This window comes from Cyanistes caeruleus, chromosome 7 (assembly GCF_971803275.1).
Source record: "Cyanistes caeruleus chromosome 7, bCyaCae1.hap1.1, whole genome shotgun sequence".
Classification (NCBI taxonomy): Eukaryota; Metazoa; Chordata; class Aves; order Passeriformes; family Paridae; genus Cyanistes; species Cyanistes caeruleus.
This window is the reverse complement of record NC_141707.1, coordinates 36,674,872-36,694,371: the sequence shown is the minus strand read 5'-3', so window position 1 is coordinate 36,694,371 and position 19,500 is coordinate 36,674,872. Positions and strand designations below refer to the sequence as shown.

The 19,500-nt window shown below is 37.7% G+C and overlaps 1 protein-coding gene across 2 annotated transcripts in view; it reads left to right on the top strand.

Annotated features, from left to right (window-relative positions):
• LRP1B (LDL receptor related protein 1B) overlaps positions 1-19,500 on the top strand; it is a 623,130-nt gene that overhangs the window by 352,100 nt on the left and 251,530 nt on the right. For both annotated transcript variants that reach the window (XM_086896592.1, XM_086896593.1), the window contains one exon: positions 6,142-6,304. In XM_086896592.1, coding sequence (XP_086752718.1) covers positions 6,142-6,304 — 163 coding nt within the window. The remainder of the gene's footprint in view (positions 1-6,141; positions 6,305-19,500) is intronic.

Here is a 19,500-nt window from a genome sequence, read left to right as displayed (position 1 = left end):
ATCACCCTCTATAAAAATCTGGAGTCAGGATTAAAAGATAGGGCCACTCACAAGGCCCTTATTTAATTGTCTCACACTTTTTCCTTGCTCGTTTAACCCTTGGCTTCACAGCCAGCTCTGTGATGCAGGACCCAACAACAGAAATTTCATTCCTCTTACTCATTCCAGAAACTTAGTGCATTTCTTGATAGAAACACTCTATAACCAAGTAAAAGAAGAAATATGCTTAAGAATGCTTAAGATTTTAGGTCCAGATTTTGCTACCCTGCTGTAAAATTCCTGGGGAAGGCACAAACATATCTGGGGCATCACCACATTTCCACTGAGTGGAAATCACATTACACTGAGTGCTGTGTAAAGGATTTTGTTAGAAGAGGAGGAAGATTCTCAGCCAGTGTAGAATCATGGAAACGCAGAATGGTTTGGGTTGAGAGAGACCTCTAAGATCATCTCATTCCACAGAGCAGCCACACCTTCCTCTATCCCAGGTTGTTCCAAGCCCTATCCAAGCTGGCCTTGGGCACTTCCAGGGATCCAGGAGCAGCCACAGCCTGTTCCATTTCCTCACCAAATGCCCAGAATTTTTCTCTTCTGCACCTGGTGAGAAGCCGAATGCCTGAATCTCAAAGCGCCTGAATCCACCATGTCCCTGAGAGATTTAGTGTCTTTCTGAGCCATCAGGATGCTCTCATTAAGTATTCAAAATATTTAGATTATTCTGATATTTTTGAAAATTCTTTAGCTTGAGGAATCTGCTATTGTCTCAGTGTTCACATTTATAGGTTTTTCATGCAGGATGTTTTGCTCCAGGGTTGAAAGAATGCCAACGATATTTTTGTCAGTAACCAAATTGATTGAAATTGAAATGATTTTGCTCCGCAAAGAAAAGGAAAAGCGTTCTCTTCTTTTGAGGAACTTGAAGTCTAGATGCTTTAAAGTGCTTATTTAAATTTAGTGTATTTTAGGTTCTGCATTGTGCTTCTAACAAAGAGTATCTGCGAAAGCTGATTTAATTCAGAGGAATCAGATATCTGAGGATGAGTCATTTGAAAAAGATGGATGGATATTTTTCACTTGATTTTTCATTTTCCAGCTTATGTAATAATCACTCCGGACATGGCTGTTAAAAGCTTAGACACCAGTGTGTCTGACTTATTGAATGGTGACATCTTTAATAAAAATCATATTTTTTTAAGTGGCATTGCAGACAGAATTATGGCAAATTCTTGGTAGTAGAAGGAGCAGAGAGAAAATCCATTCCAGCTTCACTTTCCCAAGGCACAGAGTCAGTACAAGGCTGCCTGGGCTGCTAATTAGCAACATTGATGTCAGAAGAGAGGCACAGCAAAGGCAGTGCTGCTGCAGGAATTTCCCAGCTTGTCATTTATGGCTTTTAACACTTCTTACCTGCTCTCACCATCACTGGCTATTGGAGAAAAACAAAACAACAAAAAAACTTGGTGCTCCTTTTCTTGTCCCAAACTTGGCTTTTTACTCAGTGGAGGCAAAAAGTCTATTCCAACCTGGCTTTCTGCTTTTCTTTACAATAAAATTTGTGTGTCCCTTGATAAATACGTAATTTTATCTCTTTTATTCTTTCTAACTGGATAAATAAATTAAACTAAGTCTGGCAATGCCAGTTTGGACATTGCATTGAGAAAGGAGATATAAGGGTTAGAGAATAAAAATTATTAATTTAATCAAAATAATTTTTCCTTTAAGATCAATTTTTGCAAAAGAGAAAAAATTACAGCAAACAAAAACAAATTAAAAAATAAAGTTAAAACCAAATCAAGCAAAACCCACAAAAAAACCCAAACAAGGCATTTCTGTCCAAAAAGTAAGTTTTAAGCACTTTCAAATATATATTTTATAAATATATTAATATGGGGAAAATCTAAATATTCAAGCAATACTGATTTATATATGCATATATGAGGAAGTTTTCATTGCAGTAATGTCCACAATGAGGGAAAATTTACTATATAAGGCAGTAGAAGCTAAGTTCTTTTCCTTAAAATAGTCAGAAATGGTCTATGTCTTTCATCATTGACAAGAAACATATGGAGAGTTCCAGGAATATTTTAAATTTTAATCACATTTCATCCAAAATCATTCCCCAGTTCACTCAGAAGTTTCTCAAAAACACTCCAACATCTCAAGAATTCCACTGAGTAGTTTGCTCAGATCAGTTCTTACATTAAAAGTAAGGAATGTTTATACTGAAGCTTTTAACAGAAAAAAGCTTGCCAATTTTTATTTTTTTTTTCTCTACATCTGGGAAAAAATGAAATCTGTTTATATAATACTGATTTTAATAGATAGTGAATGGGCAGAATCCTTGATTACAGCACTAACAGAAATACAAGAATATGTCACTGCTTTTCCCTCTCTTCTGCTGAAGATCTGAAGACTTGTGCTAGTCTTGATTTGAAATGGAAATAAATCTAATAATTCATATGCTACAAGATATATGTTAGAAAATCAAAGTGAAAAAAGAGAGACATTCTATTCTTCTCTGATTTCCATAAACTATGGTTTGGCCATAAGATATATTTCCAGGACCCTTTGAAGATTTAGCCACCCTCATGAAATTATTATTTTCTCTAAAGGTCTAATAATGTCTGTGTGTTTAAAAGACAGGAAAAGTTCACTTCCAGACACACTTTTGCTGTGCCCACAGTCTACATAATGTCATTAAGTAGAGCAGAATTTAACCTATATGCTGTCTTAACTGTTCTTTATGAAGTCCTTAAGAGGAAATCCTAGTTTTTAGAAAGTAATAAAGGAAAGATGATAACATTTGGCAGAAATGCTCCAAGGAAACTGTTATTAATATTGGGAAAGCCCTCAGAACTGTACAGAATATTGCTCAGAATAAATATGTGTGTTTTTAAGGAGAGAAATTTCTTTTTAGAGACTTCTGAAACCATGTGAATGAAAGAAAAAAAGATTAATTACTTTAAAGATGTGAGTGGACCAGACATCTGCACATAGTGGGCTTTGTATATGAGTCCAGAAATAGGCATGAAATGAATTCAGTAACTCCTTGAGTCCAAGAAGTTAAATATATATATATATATTAAAAGTCTCCAGTTCAACCAGAGCCTTATCTCTGTGGTTTACAGTGGTTTGCAGCTTCACACAGAGCTGCTACCAAACCATGGAGACAAAAATGGGATTCTCAAAACCCATTATCTGCCAGCCAAAGGGGATTTCTCATGTACAATTTAATTTGGTGGGGGAGTGGGCTTGGGCAATTCTTTCTAAGCCTGTGTTGTGAGAAGGGGAATGTGTCCAATGCAGAGAGAACAGAACAGAGACAAAGCTCAGAGCAGATCCAGGGTGTTTACAGCTCACAAATGGGCTCAGCACTGATGGGCTGCTGGGAAGTGCTCTTTGCAGGACATCTCTCTAAGGAAGTCTGCTCTCCTGAAGGGAATTACTGTGAATTCATGTGTTGCTTTTTCTGGAAACTCTGATAAAAGTCAGGAAACATGGCATGCTCTGGGAAGAACAGCTTTAGGAGGAATGCAGCTGGAATGAACCTAAACCTGTCCAACAGGCTGTGCTGCTGGGAGCTCCCTGCCCTTCCCAAGGGATCCTGCTGGGCAGGGAACATGGATAAAGTGTTCAGAGCTACCCAATGCTGTTTGACACAACGTTTATGCTGTGCTATTGCTTTTGGATGTCTCAGCTTTCCTGCAATGCTGAGCTCGCTTTTAACTGCCTAATGCAAATGGTTATCCCTAATATGACCTTGGATTATGCTTGGTTTCCATTAAAAATTGTTTGGTGCAATTTTTTTTGTGATATGTTTCCAAAAACCTAAGGAAGGAACAGAGCAAACATTTTATAACTGTAAGTTCTTTTATGTTAACGAATCCAATAACCTGTGTGTGATGTGCCTTTCACTTATATATCACATTTATCTAAAAATAGGTACATTTTTCACACAATAAGAAAAACATACCCTCCTCCAACAGGCTGCTACTTAACCTTGTTCCTTTTCATCCACTTCCCAGTGTACAGCAATCTTCTAGACCTCTCATTGCAGGAATTTAATTACTAGTTTTATTTCTAAAAATGTTTGAAATTGGATCCCTTTTGTACCTTTTGTACTGTTTAAACGATATTTTCTGAAATGCTTCTGTTGCACAGAAGCTTATCTGCAATTTTCAAAAGTCTCCCTGAATCAGTAAACCATAAATTTTTCATTCCATGGATCCAACTTCAGAAAATGGTAAGCAGGTATGTTGAAACTGCCTTAACTATTACTGATTTCCAGAGGCACAGAGTTTTCTTCTGACACTTTAAAAACACATCCTATACTTTGCTTGGAAAAAGAGAGGGGGGGAAAAAAAAGTGTTTTCTTCCTATTGTCTGAAATATATCAGTGCTCACATATCTCACAGTGCATTTGACATTGGCCTCCTCTGGAGTTTGGATATTGGGCTAAATGGAGCATTTCTTTATTCTGGCTCAGCAGATCTTGGTAATAGGAGCCATCAGGCACAATATTCATTTTGAATTTAAAGGGAAATGAGTAGTGGAAGGGCAGGAATGGGAGAGACAGAAGCCAGCACTGAGCTGTGTAATGGGGTGGCTGAGGTGGGATACAGTTGGTGTTCCTGGTATTTCACTGAGTAAATCTTATTTAAGTTACCTGCACTTTGAAGGACAACAAATGAGCTTCCATGTCCATTTTAAGCAAGTACAAGGCTCATAAGCCCTGAGTTATCATCAAGAACTCAATGAATACAATTTTTTTCCAATCAAGTTTACTTACTACTCTGCAGTGCAGCGTGGATGTGATGGGGGAAACAGTTTTTTTATTGGATTGTGAAAAGCAAACCTAAAAATCCCCCATCTGAAGGATTCTAAGCATACAGAAAACTTAAAAAAAACCAAAAAAAAAGACCTACCATGTGCAATATTTTATCACATCTGGTTTCTCTCACCAAGACAGAATCTCAGCTTATGTTAGCACTATTTTGAAAGCACTGTAATATAATAAACATACTTATTTTTTTAAATTAAAAAATAATTTATATTGATCATTGAAAACATTTAACAGGAAATATTTTTTTTTCTATTAATTGAGGTATTATTTATTAAAGTATACCTAATTCTGTCCTATAAAGTTGTATCAATGCAGTATTGTCAATAAGAAGAGGAAGAAAAGAAATCTTACTTAAATAAAATTGATAAGGTCATGTTCTTTGCACTTCTCTGTACTTTTGTCCATTAGAACAGTAAGATGGTGTATGGGAAGGTCAGTTGATTTATAAATCAAGGGTTTATTATAATTATAAACCATATTATATATATATATAATTATAAACCAAGTGTGTGGTTCCAGGATTCCACAAGGAAAAGAACTGAGAGAGCAGTTGTGTCAGGGCACTCTGAAGCTGCCACAACATCCTGAGAAGGAAAACTTGGTGGTTAGTGAATGTCTGTGTTATCACAGAAAAATTTACTTCAATGCTACTGCTTGTGGCAATTATCAGATATTTGGCATCATCCAGATACCGCAGAACTACAAGATAAAAGTATTTTAAATGAAAATGGATGCAGAGATAAGGTGTTTTCAGATGTGCATATCACAGGGTTTTTTATTTCTGTTAAGTATTTCTGGTCTTCTTTTGTCCTTTTCAAATATAACCAACAAACTGTTTTACCCTTTACCAATTTCCCATCCCTAGGGTCTAACAGACATCCTAGAACTAAATTCAGAGTATGAGTGGCTTCAGAGCTGCCTTCCCCCAGCAATCTGGTACCATCAGTGTTCCACAGGTGCACCATCATTCAGTGGTGCTGCTTCTGAGGATACCATAAAAAAACCACAAGGACAGACTTAGAAATACTTAACAGAGCTCAAAACAAATGTGTATCTTTCATACCACTGAGGCTGCCATCAGATGTCTGTACTTAAAAAGGAAAAATCCTCCCCAAACCCTATTTGTGTACTGAGAATTGGGTTCCTTATTAGAAACCTTAGAGTAGATGCAAAGCAGCTGGAGCTATTTGAGCGAGTGGAGCAGCTGCTGGCAGAGCAGCCAGCAGTCCTTTCCTCAGATTGAAACTGCACTCCTGAGCTCCTTCTTCTTTCTTTTCTTCCTATTTTTTTTTTGGCAGATGTACAGCAAATAGCAATGGACTGGATCACGGGGAATTTTTACTTTGTGGATGATGTCAGTGACAGGATCTTTGTCTGCAGCCAGAACGGGTCAGTGTGTGTGACCCTCATCGAGCTGGACCTGAACAACCCCAAGGCCATAGCTGTTGATCCAACATCAGGGTAAGGCTCTTTCTTTGCACTAGGATTTATTTCACACCCTTGTCTGTGGCTGCACATAATGTATATCTTTCATGCAGGTGTTTTAAAAACTGTTTTTTCTTTGCTGTATTGAGTTACTTGCATAGTTGCTGTACTAAAGTGATAATGTGTAATGAACTTGGAGCGAATGGTAAACTGTTAATTGCAATAATTATTGCAGCACGTGCCTTGTGACTTCTCAAAATGGAATCAAAACTGGAAAAGCAATTTAATCTCTACTTGTCACAACATTTGCTTTTGTGTTTGCTTCTCTGTAAGTTGTGTTTCTAACTGGAGGATGTGGGAAAGGAATTTTTGAAGGATTTTTATGCTATATCCACACATTTACAGGAATACTGGAAAGGAGTTTAACAAGTTTATTTGCACAAAAAAAGTGGAAGAATTTTTATTTTGATTTAGAGGGTGGGCTCTAATGGTAAAATTACATCATATTTGCTTTTTCTGTTCCATACATAGCTACATCCATTGCCAGTTGGGACTGAAGCCTTGCTTCAAAGACTAAACATCTTCCATTCTACAACATTCACCGGCTGGGAAAAGTTTTTAAGCAATAATGATGTAAAAGCATATCTAAGCAGGAGTAGGAATGGGATCAAGTTAATTTAAAACTAAATTTTGGTGAGGAGTTTGGAACAAGGATTTTATCTTGGTTCTATTAGTCAGTAAATAGTTCAGAACCAAAATTCCTGATGGAATATGTCCTAAACTGCCATAAGCCCCTTCTCAACAAATACAAAAATATTTACAGTAGAGCAGCTTGTCATCCATATGTGGACTTTTGTCAGTCTTTATTTAAAGCCTGAACGAATATTAAGCAGCATTATCACAATGACTTCAATTCTGACAGGAACAGCTTGCATGTAAAGTTTACAAAGAAGTTTGATAATGTGATCTTGAGTATAGCTGTATTTCTCTCTGCAGCAGATGGTAAGCTTGACTCAATCTGACTGCAGAGTTTTATTTTTCTAAAGGAAAAATAAAAATTCATGTAGAAATTGATTTTCTGCAGCTTCTGATCTGAAAGGACTTGAAGCTTTCAAACTTGCTGACAGCAGCCTTTTTTCCATACCTTTACTTGTATATTCTCTGCTGGATTTACTGGATGAATCCAAAGCTTACCATTAGCTAATCTTTTCTGTCAGGGATGTAGGAATTGTACCCAAACCTTTGGTTTTGTGAGGAGGGACAGAAAAATGAGAGAGTGTTTTCCTTCAGTTGTTATCTGCTGGCTGCAAGCCATTCCTGCTCAGAGTCACCTGTTCAGTGCCATGTGCAAGGTGGGGAGAGCAGGTTTGGGGAGAGGGAAGTGCTGCCCTGCAGGAAAGACCACAAGTGATGATGGCTTTTTACAGTGTAATTCTTACTAAGCAATCTCCATTTCTTTTGTGGTGAAAACACTGCGTGGAAAATTTTCTCAGAATATGTGTTTTGCAGTTCAGGAGTTATTTAGTTACTGGGGTTTTTTGGCATCTTTATTAATTAGCTGATGTATTTTGGTCTGTTAATTGGATACTTAACATGCATTTTTATTGCTATACCCCAACTTATATATTATTTCTGTTAGTTTTGACTGGGTTTTGATCCAGAATGCAAACAGATACTGAAAAAGCATTCTAGGTATTTAAAAATCTTCTGATCCTTTCTTTTGTCTTTTGTTTTCTGTCCTTTTTTTTGTTTGTTTCTTTTAACTCTTTCATTCTGATTGTAGAATTCTGAGATTTATTTTGGTGTCAAAGTTTTAGGGTGGTATTATGCCTGGGTGACCTGGTGGGTTTATTTTATTTAAAAAGTCACAAAAGCATCCATACTAAACCTATATTTCAAGTTGAGCTCTGAATGAGTTGCTGCTCATACAGAGGAGATCATCTCAATACAAGAAATTCAGAGTGTGATCATGAACTTTTCTGGGTGTGATAAACTTCCTGTAGTAGTGCAGGATCAAGCCCTGCTGTTCTTCCATGTTCACATCCATGTGTCAGGAGTTTTGTTGTGTTGTGAACCAGAAATTCTGCTTTTATCCATAAAACAACCAAGGCATGGTGGAAAATTTGCTCATTCCAAGTGGCTCCCCTTGCTGCCCTCAAGAATATCTTTTCTGAGTGTGGTGAATTTTACATCTCTGTGCCTGCAAGTTCTGTTTGCTGTTTAGTGCTGATGGTTTGATATATCCTATGAGCTTGCAATGGAACTTGAGCTACTAAGCTTCTTTCATATCACACAGTGAGTGAAAGAATTTTTCATAAAAGTTTATTTTTTATAAAACTGAATTTGAAATTGAGAGGAGAAAGATTCTGCTATTCATACAGCTCTTGAAGAGCCACAGTTGTTATGTTTCTCATCTAAGCTTTTTACCTTGGCAGGATTTCAGCACTTTATCAGTCTGAACAGTGTTTGATGTTTTGGTTATTCCAGATTAGGTCTAGAAAAAAATACCTGCTTCCCCCAGTGAACTGGTAACTTACCCAGCTGGGGGTTTTACAGTGCTGATACTCATCTCTTACATCAACTAATCATCAATTAAGAGTAGTAGCACAGTGTAAGTACCAGAGCCATGGTAAGGAGAGCATTTCTGGGGCAGAGAATGTCTCCACTGATCACTGGGAGCACTTCAGAGCCCAGACATGGCAGTGAAACATGGACTGAAGGAAAAGCTGGGACAAGGAGAGTAGGAAATAAAGTGGCAATTGGCAACAGAGAGGGAGAATAAATTGTTCTGCAGTAATATATTATCTATCAAATGCTTTTGAACTAAGATGTTTGGCTCCATATGTCTGCAGTTCATAGCTTTGATAAATTTTAACACAGAACATCTTTTCTTCGGTGGTCAAGGAACAGAAGTGATTACTTTTGCTGGTCCATGAAAATGGTGTAAAATTGATGATGGTGCTGCTGACTGTCAACATGAAACAAATACAGGCTGACTTAGAATGGCTTTAGCTGAGATCCTCATTTCAGGTCTGCTCCACTCATGAGGAAAGGTTTTTTAAAGTATTCCAGCCAGTATTCTGTTGTCGTGTTCATTAGACTTTGATCACTGGACATTGATGGCAGGGAAGGTAACACATTTAAAACTCACAAGAGGATAGATCAGGTTTAGGTTCTCTCCCAGCTCTGCCACAACCAGCTAAATGTCTCTACACAGAATATTTTATTTTTTTTTGTGGCTTTGCATCTCTTTGTATTTAATAAGAAGCATAAAATGCCTGTTGTTCAAGCTATGGGATATTTGAATGCATTCAGGAACATTAGGAATTAATATTGTGGAATGCTAACTGTGTACATCTTCATATTTATTCTGTAAATATGTCTACCTAATTGTCTCCAGTGTTGAAGGTAAATTGTTGCCTTCCACTGCACCACAGTGGCCATGGAGAATGTACTGCACCATTTTACTCAGCAAAAATGCCTTGGAGCAGGGGGATGTGCTGCAGGTCCCTCCCAACACTTCAGTCCTGTTGTACAGCTCAGACATCTGACATACATGGAGTAATATAAATAACAAGGTGACTTAATTTCTCCTCATACCCATTTTCTGATTTCTTTGGGAGTGCCAGAAAATGAGGAAAGGACAGGAAGAGCAGATGAGGCTCGGGATAACCTTGGGGCCACCTCAGGGCTACTCCTGGCTCCAGAAATGTGCAGCTTGTACCGATGGCTGTGATGCTTTTTGGGATGCCAGCCATAACTCTCTATTTCCCAGGCCAATGGGAGGAGATGAACTTTAAGCAGGGGGTTTGAAATGTGAGGGTACCTGTGTAGCATCCACTGACAAACTGTTCAAGCATAAGGATGTGTGACTAGAGGTTACATGGGGTGACGTTGCAAGGAGGATGTGCAGAGCAAGGCTGAGTGTGGGAGGATGTGAGGAGCAGTAATGGGAGTAAGGAAATGGTTTAGACACCTCCTGTGTGAACATCCATAAAATCATCATAGAATTCCACAATAGTTTGGGTTGGAAAGGACCTTAAAACTCATCCAGTTCCCTCTGCCATGGGATATAACCTTTGCTTTCCCAGATTTTTTTTAATCCCCTTTGCTCCAAGCTCCATCCAACCTGGCCCTGAACACTTCCAGGGATGAGGCAGCCACACCACAGCTTCTCTGAGCAAGCTGTGCCAGTGCCTCACCACCCTCACAGGGATGAATTTCTTCCCAGTATCCCATCTGACCCTGCCCTCCTTCAGCTTGAAGCCATTCCATCTTGTCATGTCATTCCATCCCTTGTCCCCAGTCCCTCTCCAGCTCTCTTGGAACCCTTCAGGCACTGGCAGGGGCTCTGAGGTCTCTGCAGAGCCTTCCCATTTCCACATTGAACAGCCCCAGCTCTCCCAGCCTGGCTCCAGAGCAGAGCTGCTCCACTCCTGGGAATATCTCTGTGGCTTCCTCAGGAGCTCCAGCAGCTCCACATCCTTCCTGTGTTGAGGATCCCAGGGCAGGAGGCAGCTCTGCAGGTGGAGGCTTTCTTTGTCCTGTCCACTCCTGCTGTGATGCAGCCAGGACCTGGGTGGCTTCCTGGGCTGCCAGTGCACACTGTTCAATAAGAGATGGTGGATTGGAGGGGGAGGAAGAGGAGAACCAGAGGGGATTCATAATTACAGACTGGGATCATTGAAACTTGTGACTGCCGTTTAAAAGTTGCATTAGGAACAAAGGGGAGAGAAAAACTTCTAAAGAGATTTGTAAAAGGAGCAAGCTCATGTTTTAATGCTGCAACAGTGTGTGTGTGTCATGTAAATATTTGAATAAATCTTTTAATCGGCTTTTCCTTCTGCTGTGGTGTAAAAATATAAAAAAAACCCCACAGGCTCCATTTATTTCTTCCACACAATGTTTGTAAATGCATTCAAGAAGAGATTGTGTTATGATGAGGTTTGAAGAACAACAGCTATTAATGTGTTATGGTGTTATGTACCATTTCTTAGTAATGTTAGTGAGTCAAGAAAGAAACAAATGCACAACAGCAAAAAAAATATTGCTCTTTGCATTTTAAATCTATAATAGCAATCAGCTGATACCCCTGGGATTCACAAGGGGTAACAAGGGAAACAACTGATGAATTAATAGCTGAAGGTGTCTACTTCATCATCTGAGAAATTTGTTCCAGGGAAAAAAATATAAAAATATTATTCTGTGGACTTCCTCTTTGATTCTGAAGATGCTAAGCACAGATTTCTTCTGTGGCTCAAATCAAAGCCACAGTATGAAAATAATAATGATAATTAAAAGTACATAATGTCATTGTGTGAAACACAATAGGGGAATTTGCCTCAGTCTAGAATTTAAAAAGATAGGAGGAAACAAGGGGGTAAGATGACATTTTGAATTCAGCTATCTGTATAAGAACAGAGTTGAACAGCAGCTTTAAAATACCATATTTGAGGGATCCAGAAGAAAAATCATAAAAAATGTTTAATTCTGGTTTGTTGGGTTTTTTTGTTTTTTTTTTTTTTCTAGTTTTAGTCTTAAATGTATTCTACCTCTGAAATCCAGTAGAGGTAAGAGGAAATTAGGGGTTGGTCATGTGAGCCCCATTGTCACCCAGGGTGTTTAGATGCTGTTGCAAATGTTCCTTCTCAAGGAATCATCCTCATGGAATATTTGCTTTTCTTGGTCAGACCAAAATGCAATGTAAGGTCCACTGAGCAGTAATCACTAAAAATCGAAAGGAATGGGAAAAGTTTTGCATTGAATGAAAAGTTTTCCTTGCGAGAGAGCCATGCACAGGAGATGGTGCCTGGAGTGTGGGAAAGGCATCCCAGAGGATGGAAAACAGCCCTTAGTGAGTCAGAGAGACTGAAGATATAAATTGAAAGAGTTTTGGGCTGACAACTCAACCTGTTTGGCATCATGAGTAGACAGATAAGCTAGTAAGAGCCAGCCCTGAAATCCTGCATTAGTAAATCCACAGCAGCCAGCACAGAGCAAGTCAGCTGGTGAGGGGTAGAGAGACACCTTTCTGAAGCAAATTAGTTGATAGTAATTTTGGTTTTCTTCTCTTTCTGTACCTGTATCTTTCAAAATAAAAAAAAAAAACCAAACTGTAAATTCAATTTGTATTAACAATTAAGATAGTTTGCATTCACCTCAGATTTGCCTGGAGCTATCAGTGAGGAGCTGAAAATTCTTGCAGTGGAGGAAGAGTAGAAATTCAAAAAGGAAATGAGGTCAAACCATATTATTTTTTATTTGCTTCATTGCTATTTAGATAGGGGAGTATTTCAGGTTAAAAATAAAACATCTTCACTTATTGTCTTCTACCTGTTTTATTCCCTTTACTCTCTTGCCTTTGAGCTTTTATAGCAGCCACGAGGCTTAGGAGAAACTCTGAGTCTTAAAACTTTGGGGTTTGTTTTCCCTCTCAGATCATGTCAACATTTTCTGCTGATCAAAGAGGAGGCTTATAATCATTAAAGCCCACTTTTAAACAGCCAAATCGTTAGTGGCTTAATAACATGCCATTATTAAAAGAGTTTGGTTCCTTTTCTTGTTGCAAAGCTTTTCAAAGAGCTGTAAGATACGTGTAAGACCCACTCACTTCAAAAAAGTTTTAAAGATGACCTGAAAAAGAATTTTCTTCATTTAAAAAAAAACAAAAAAGCAAACAAAAAACACCAAAAAACTCAAAACATGAAAAACTTTGTAGTAACTAATCATAATATGAAAGTTTTCATTAAGAATTCATGTTTTCTTGCTCATTCTCCTCCTCCACAACCTCTTTCAGGCTGTGAACAGTTGGACATGGTATAATATAGGAGCCAAAATAAGATGAGAGAAGCAAAGATACTTAAGCAGCCAAAAAAAAAAAAAATGAAATCAAAACCACCCTTTTAAAATTATTTCCACTTTTTATTATCCCTTTAGCTCAAATTCTTGCTAGAAAATGATGAAAAAATTATTTTTGTTGGCTGATCTCAGGTTTTGCAAAATTGTTTCTAGTTCTGTGCTATTCCATATTTTATTTGTTGTAACTAAACTGAGACAGAAAACTCTTTCATCTTTGCATTTCCCCCTGGATCTCTTCTCCTTGGAACTTCATTTCCAGTGCAACAGCACAGGTCTGCTCACTGGGAATCCTTGTGGCTCCTGAAAAGGAGCCAAGGGGTGTTGTCACATCTGCTCTCCTTCCCAAAACAAGGTGATAATCACGATTCTCCATTCATGTGAAAACAGAGGACAGGAGAAATAATGGTTCCTTTTTTCTAGCAAACTAAAGAATAATTAAATAAATAAAATTTGATTCATGAACATGCAGAGATATGAGCTTGTATGGAAAAAGCTAATTCAGTTGAAAAGGACTCGGAGTCACTGACAAAACTGAAAGAATTAAAACACCAAGCATGTGCCCTAATTGCATTAAAAAGGAACTCATGAGCAGTGTCAGCTTGTTGGTCTGGATCAAAGTGACAGCTATAACCAAAACAATAAAAATAGATTGAATAAGTTTGGTACATGCATGTTCTCAAGTAATCATATTCATTTGCTATTGTGCATACCTTTTCATTAATCAAACACTGCTGAAAATAAAATTGGATGATTATAATTAATATCCAGCCTTCTGTATATGCCATGAAGGTGCTCTGTATTTGGTGCCCAAACCAAGCTGCATTCAGAGAAAAAACAGGTACTGATAGTAGTGACAAAGGATGTGTTTTTTATATGATTTAATAATAATTTATATAATATATAATCCTTTGTGAAAGAGCTGGAAAAGTGAACACTGGAAATGCTATTAGAATAGTTCAGAACTGATGTTCTGAGACTTGGAATTATAGCAATATTGCATGAGAATAAAGAGCTAGCTAGAGTAGCACTGATGAAGCATGAACTAAAGGGAGTCTTTTTTTCTTATGCAGCATGTGCCCCATAATAGATTTTATTTAGAATAATATTTGAGTAGTGTCAACAAGTATGGAAAAAAATTAGTGGGAATGCAAAAACATTTGTGGAATGATAAGATAGCTATGGTTTGTAAAAGAAAAATAGTTTGTAAGTCAGTGAGTGAAACTTTTCTTATCAGAAGATCGTTCCAGAGGAGCAGGAGGGCAGTGCTGTGCCTCTCTCAGCAGGCTCAGGTTGTCATGGAGAGCTGAGCTGTCAAACCACAGCATCTTCATTACCCAACCAGCCTGGACCAGAGCTTTTGGGCCCTGAACATCAGAACTGCCTCGGCAAAGCAGGCTGGGCACAGGAGCAGCACAAACTCTGTGAGCTGCACTGCCTGGGGCCATCCACAGCTGATCCAACACTCCTCCCACTGAGCTTCCCCCTCCTGTACCACTGCAGGAGCTCCTCTGCTGCCTCTCCTCACATCCCTCACCCACAGTCCTCCACTAATTATGCTGCTGCTCAAAATGCTCTTTTTTAACTAAAATTTCCATAGATCTATGAATTAGAATTTGTTTTTTGTAAGGGAGATTCAGAAATGGACATGTTGTCCTCCCTGGAATGGATGTCTGCAAGCACTATTTAAAAAAAAAAAGGATTTATTTTTCATTTATTTATATTCTTATTTTTCTGTATCTTATATTATTTTATATGATGCTTACATTAATATTAATAATAGATTAATATAATACTAATATATAAATATACTATTGATTTTTATAATACTTTATATTTTATTTTCCATATTTATTTTAATATTTTATATTTTTTATTATTTTTTATTTAAAATAACCAAGATGCTCAGACAAAAGCTACATGATTTAAGTCACCCTATCAGTGATTTTCTTCAAGTTGAAAGCCATTAAGCTGGAGAGGATTGAGGGAGCTTTGTTTCTGAATGAGAATATAAATGTGAGTTTAAGGCTCCATAATGCAGGGATATTATGTTCATGTCCACTTGAAGTCTCCTTTTATTTTTCTTTTTTTTTATTTTATTACCTGATTATCTTATTCTCTAACAAGCTTCTGTAAGATCATTTATGTTGAAGACAGATTCTGATATGAATTAGAGCACTGCATGAGTGGAAGAGCAGAGCTGAGAATATAGCTGCTTAGAACCCTTTTTTTTAAAAAAATGTACTTGTATTATTCTGGGTTTAAAAATATCCATGTGTATATAGATGGATATTGATAGAGATTTTTTCTTTCCTCTAAAATTAACAAAATGAAAACAGGAAGAAAAAGCTCATGTTTAACACAGATAATGTATTATGGTGCAGTAAAGTTTTCCAGATCTGTTTTCCTAGCACAGCCCACGTATTTTTTGTGATTTTTAACTGAGTATTACTCTTGCAGTAGTGCAAAATTGTGCAAACCATGAATTTCTAATAAGCTCTTGTCGTGCCATTCTTTTCCTTCTTCCTCCAAGATAAATAACCTGCTGTGTACATGCCATGTTTGAAGCATAAAAACACAAAATCATAGAATATTCTGGGTAGGAAGGGACCCAAAAGGATCGTTGAGTCCATTGCTCTTGCTCTGGATTAACCAGAACCACCCAGAGTAACAAAAATGATGAATTCAGTCAATTCAGTTAATTCATCAGCAGCATGATGATATCATCCTGATGGAACTGCTGTTTTCTCAGGGCTGATTACAAGGATGGCTATTTTTTTTAATATGTATTGATTTTCCAATTTTATTTTTTTTCCTGAGCTTTCTTGCATGTCAGTGGCCTCGTTGCTGTGCTCAGTGGTGTGAACGTGCCTTGCTGGAGCTCAGCTGCAACATGACCCCTTTTGGTGGGAGATAGAGAAAAGCTGGAGGAAATCTGGAGATATTAATAAGAAATAAAATAAATGTAAAAAAAAAAAGAGAAAAGCTGGAGGAAATCTGGAGATAGTCATAAAAAATAAAAAAATGTAAAAAAACCCTCATGGTCTGTGTGAAAGGAACTTGCAGGAACTGTGGTAACCTATTTTAGAGGAGAAAATCCATAGTATTCCTATAAAAGACTGATAGAATAGTAAGGTAATTTTTTAATTCTTATTAAAGAAAGAACAGGAAAAATAGTTTCAATTAGCAGATACTGGTAAATAGAGGAAAATATTTCTAATCTGAGGCAACCTTAGCATGTAACAGATGTAAAAGTTGGAGTCTGTCATTAGGGACACTTGGGACTGTCTGAAAAGGAATGCTCAGCCTTGGATCTCACATCAGGATCTATGTGTGTGTGCAGGTCTGTAAGCTTAGAATGCAAGGAATGGTGTGCTGGAAGAATAAATGCCAATAATTCTATTTACTAACGTTTCAGTGCTGGTGTTTAAAACGTATGGCTGAATCATTACCAAAATAACACTTTGTTTTGTTTCTCCACTCAAAGGAATTGGAGAGATTTTAAGGCAAGTGGGTCAAAATATAAGTTCTAGGATGTTTGTTTTTTTTTCCTTTTAGAGGTGATTACATTTGCTGCAAATGAAATTGAAAACTGGATTTTAAAGGGATTTTTATATCACAAATTTATCCTGGAACACACGTTAAAGTTCCTACCCACAGGGTGCACCCTCGCTTTTTAGGCATTGCCTTGATCTGAGTGGTTAAATTGTAAATTTAATTGTTTAGTTTTGTGTTCATAAAGCAGCAGGAGCAGCTTTCTCACGTGGTGGTTGAGAAAGCAAATTGGTGCCTTGAGTAGAAGTTGTGGACACTGGGGGTGAGGAGCAGCTTTTCTTTAGAGACTCGTGTTTCCAACTTGCTGACACAATTCCTTTGTTGTGTTTGATCGGCCACAGAGCTGTTAAATAAGCTGTCCAAAGTTATCTATTGAAGCACACAACTCTGTCAACCTACAGTGGAAGGAGAATCAATTTCTGCTTTACCATCCTCAAATCTCCAGCAGAAGTGTGGGAGCTCTGGCTCTCTCTTGTTTCTGAAATGAATATTCTCTGTGCTCAGAAACTTCGAGACCCTTTTGAGTTTGCTCATTACCAGTTTGCTTGAGCTAGTTGGTTCATTTTCACACACAAACACGTTAATGTGCACACAAAAAGCTCGGTCCAAATTTGCAGTTGGCCTCAGTCTTGGTGTTTCTAAGGAACAGAATTGAGGAGTTTGGGCAGTGTCCAGGTTGGCACTTGAAAACTTGTTTACTTTGAATCAATGGGTAATTAGCTCACTGTGGATGCAAACTTTTAGCATAGGGAAGTCTAGGAAAAGGCCATCGAGGTAAAAAATGATCTCATTGATTCTTCTTCAGTTTTGTTTAGATCATTTTTATTCATTAGGATTTGACAGCAAATCAACAAACCCCAAACCAAAATACTCAGGGATCTTTATTCAACAGATATTATATGAAAATACTCTATTAACAGTGTTGTTTCTTTTTTTTACATGCTGAGAAACCACCACTTGCACTCTGAGAGCTTTGTAAGTTTCACAAACACTGGGTTTTGCTGACGGGCTTCTCCAGACCCAGGAATTGCACAGCACCTCCTCTTGGCTGCTCTTTCTCCTCCTGCAGAAGGGAAGGCACTGTTCTCTCTGCTGGCACAGCTCCTCTGGCTGAGCAGAAGGAGAGGAGAACAAGCAAACTGCATTCCCAACAGGGATTACACTGCCTTCTACAGAAAATCAGACCTCTAACCAAAATATTTAAATTGGAACAGAAATCGGTTGACTACACCAAGCCAAGCTCTTGTTTGGATTCCTGAGTGTCTAACATGGTTTACTGATGTGAAAACATTGCATCTTTTGAAAGTTCAAGGATTTATTTGTTTCTCTGTTTTTATGTATGAATCTCCTTGTTAAATTACTGTTCTGTTGCTTGTCACGTAGAGTTTTCTGACTGTAGTAATATTTTAGTAGATCACAATACTTTGGTGTATACAGCTGTCACTTCAAAAAAACTTGATGTATATTCTAACATTTCAAAAGAGAAATCTTAATATTGGCATTTGCATGCGTGCTTAAACTTTCAACATGCTGGCAGCTTTATTTTGAAAGGTTTGAATGCCCACAGGTCATACCCAATTCAGGGAACAGCTGAGACTGTTCAGTTGCTGAAGTGAAGGTACTTACATAATACATGTGTCTGTGTATCATTTCCAAGAGTTTAGGAGAGGATTCCTGTCTTTTGTTGGTGAATTATTTTAGCCCAATATTTGACAACACTGCTGCTTATGTATTTATAATATAATTATACATATATATTAAAAATAATATGTTGATGGGCCACCCATGTCCTCAGAAGTTCTGGCTGTGTTGAACTGCCTGTGACTTGGGATGAGGTTTTGAAAATGTAATGTCTCGGTGTCACAGGCAGAATCAGGCTCTGCAGCATCAAACTAAAGTCAAGCAGCCATAATTACTGGTTAGGCTTGAAATTGTGGTTTAAATTCTGTGGGAGGTTCACTCGGTTTAAGCTTGGGAGGATTTTGTGAAGAATTATTCATTAATGTCTGGGAAGCAGTTGGAGACAGAGGTGTGAACAGTGGTAAGCAACTGTTCAGAAATGAGCAGCTTTGCATTCCGAGCAGGATTTGAACAAAATGCATCTCTGTCGAAGGGTGTGAGGCAGCACATTATGTAAGGAAGCAGCAGTCACTCCTCAGAGCGTGAGGAGGGTGTTTTGAAATAATAATCAGCGTGGATGTAATCAAAGAATTTTGATTGCTCATATAATGGGATAATTTCAGGCAACAAAGGAATTGTAATGCTTACTAGCATTTGAATGCTTGGATTTGCATTTGTAACATTTTTATGTGCATTTTTATTTTTGTTTTGTTCTTATTTATCTCACAGCCTAGAGATGAATTACATAGATCCACACCTGCTCTACATTGTCCAGTTTGTATGGAAAAGGAGTAGAGATTAGAGGCAGAGGTTGAGAGGTTGCCTATTTTATCACATTCTTTGAAGGCAGACTAAATGAGCCTGTGACATTCTACAAGCAGATTTTTTCTGAATTTCATAATCCATAATATTCAGAGAGAACATTGCACATGCTATATGTCTTTGTCAATTTAAGATTATTGTCTCTAATTATGGAGAGCAGTTTATTTGCCTCTTCTTGCAGTGACTTTTTACCTGCTTCAGGATAACTAGCAGGTATTTTTTTTTTTAATCTAGACTAAGAAATTTCAATTTCTTACAACTTATTTCTTTCAGATATTCCCCACCAGCAGCACCTCCTTCATCCAAACTTCTGATTATTTAGTTGCTCTCTATATAGTCTCTGTTTGGTCTCCATTTCCCTGAAAAGCTGAGGGAAATAG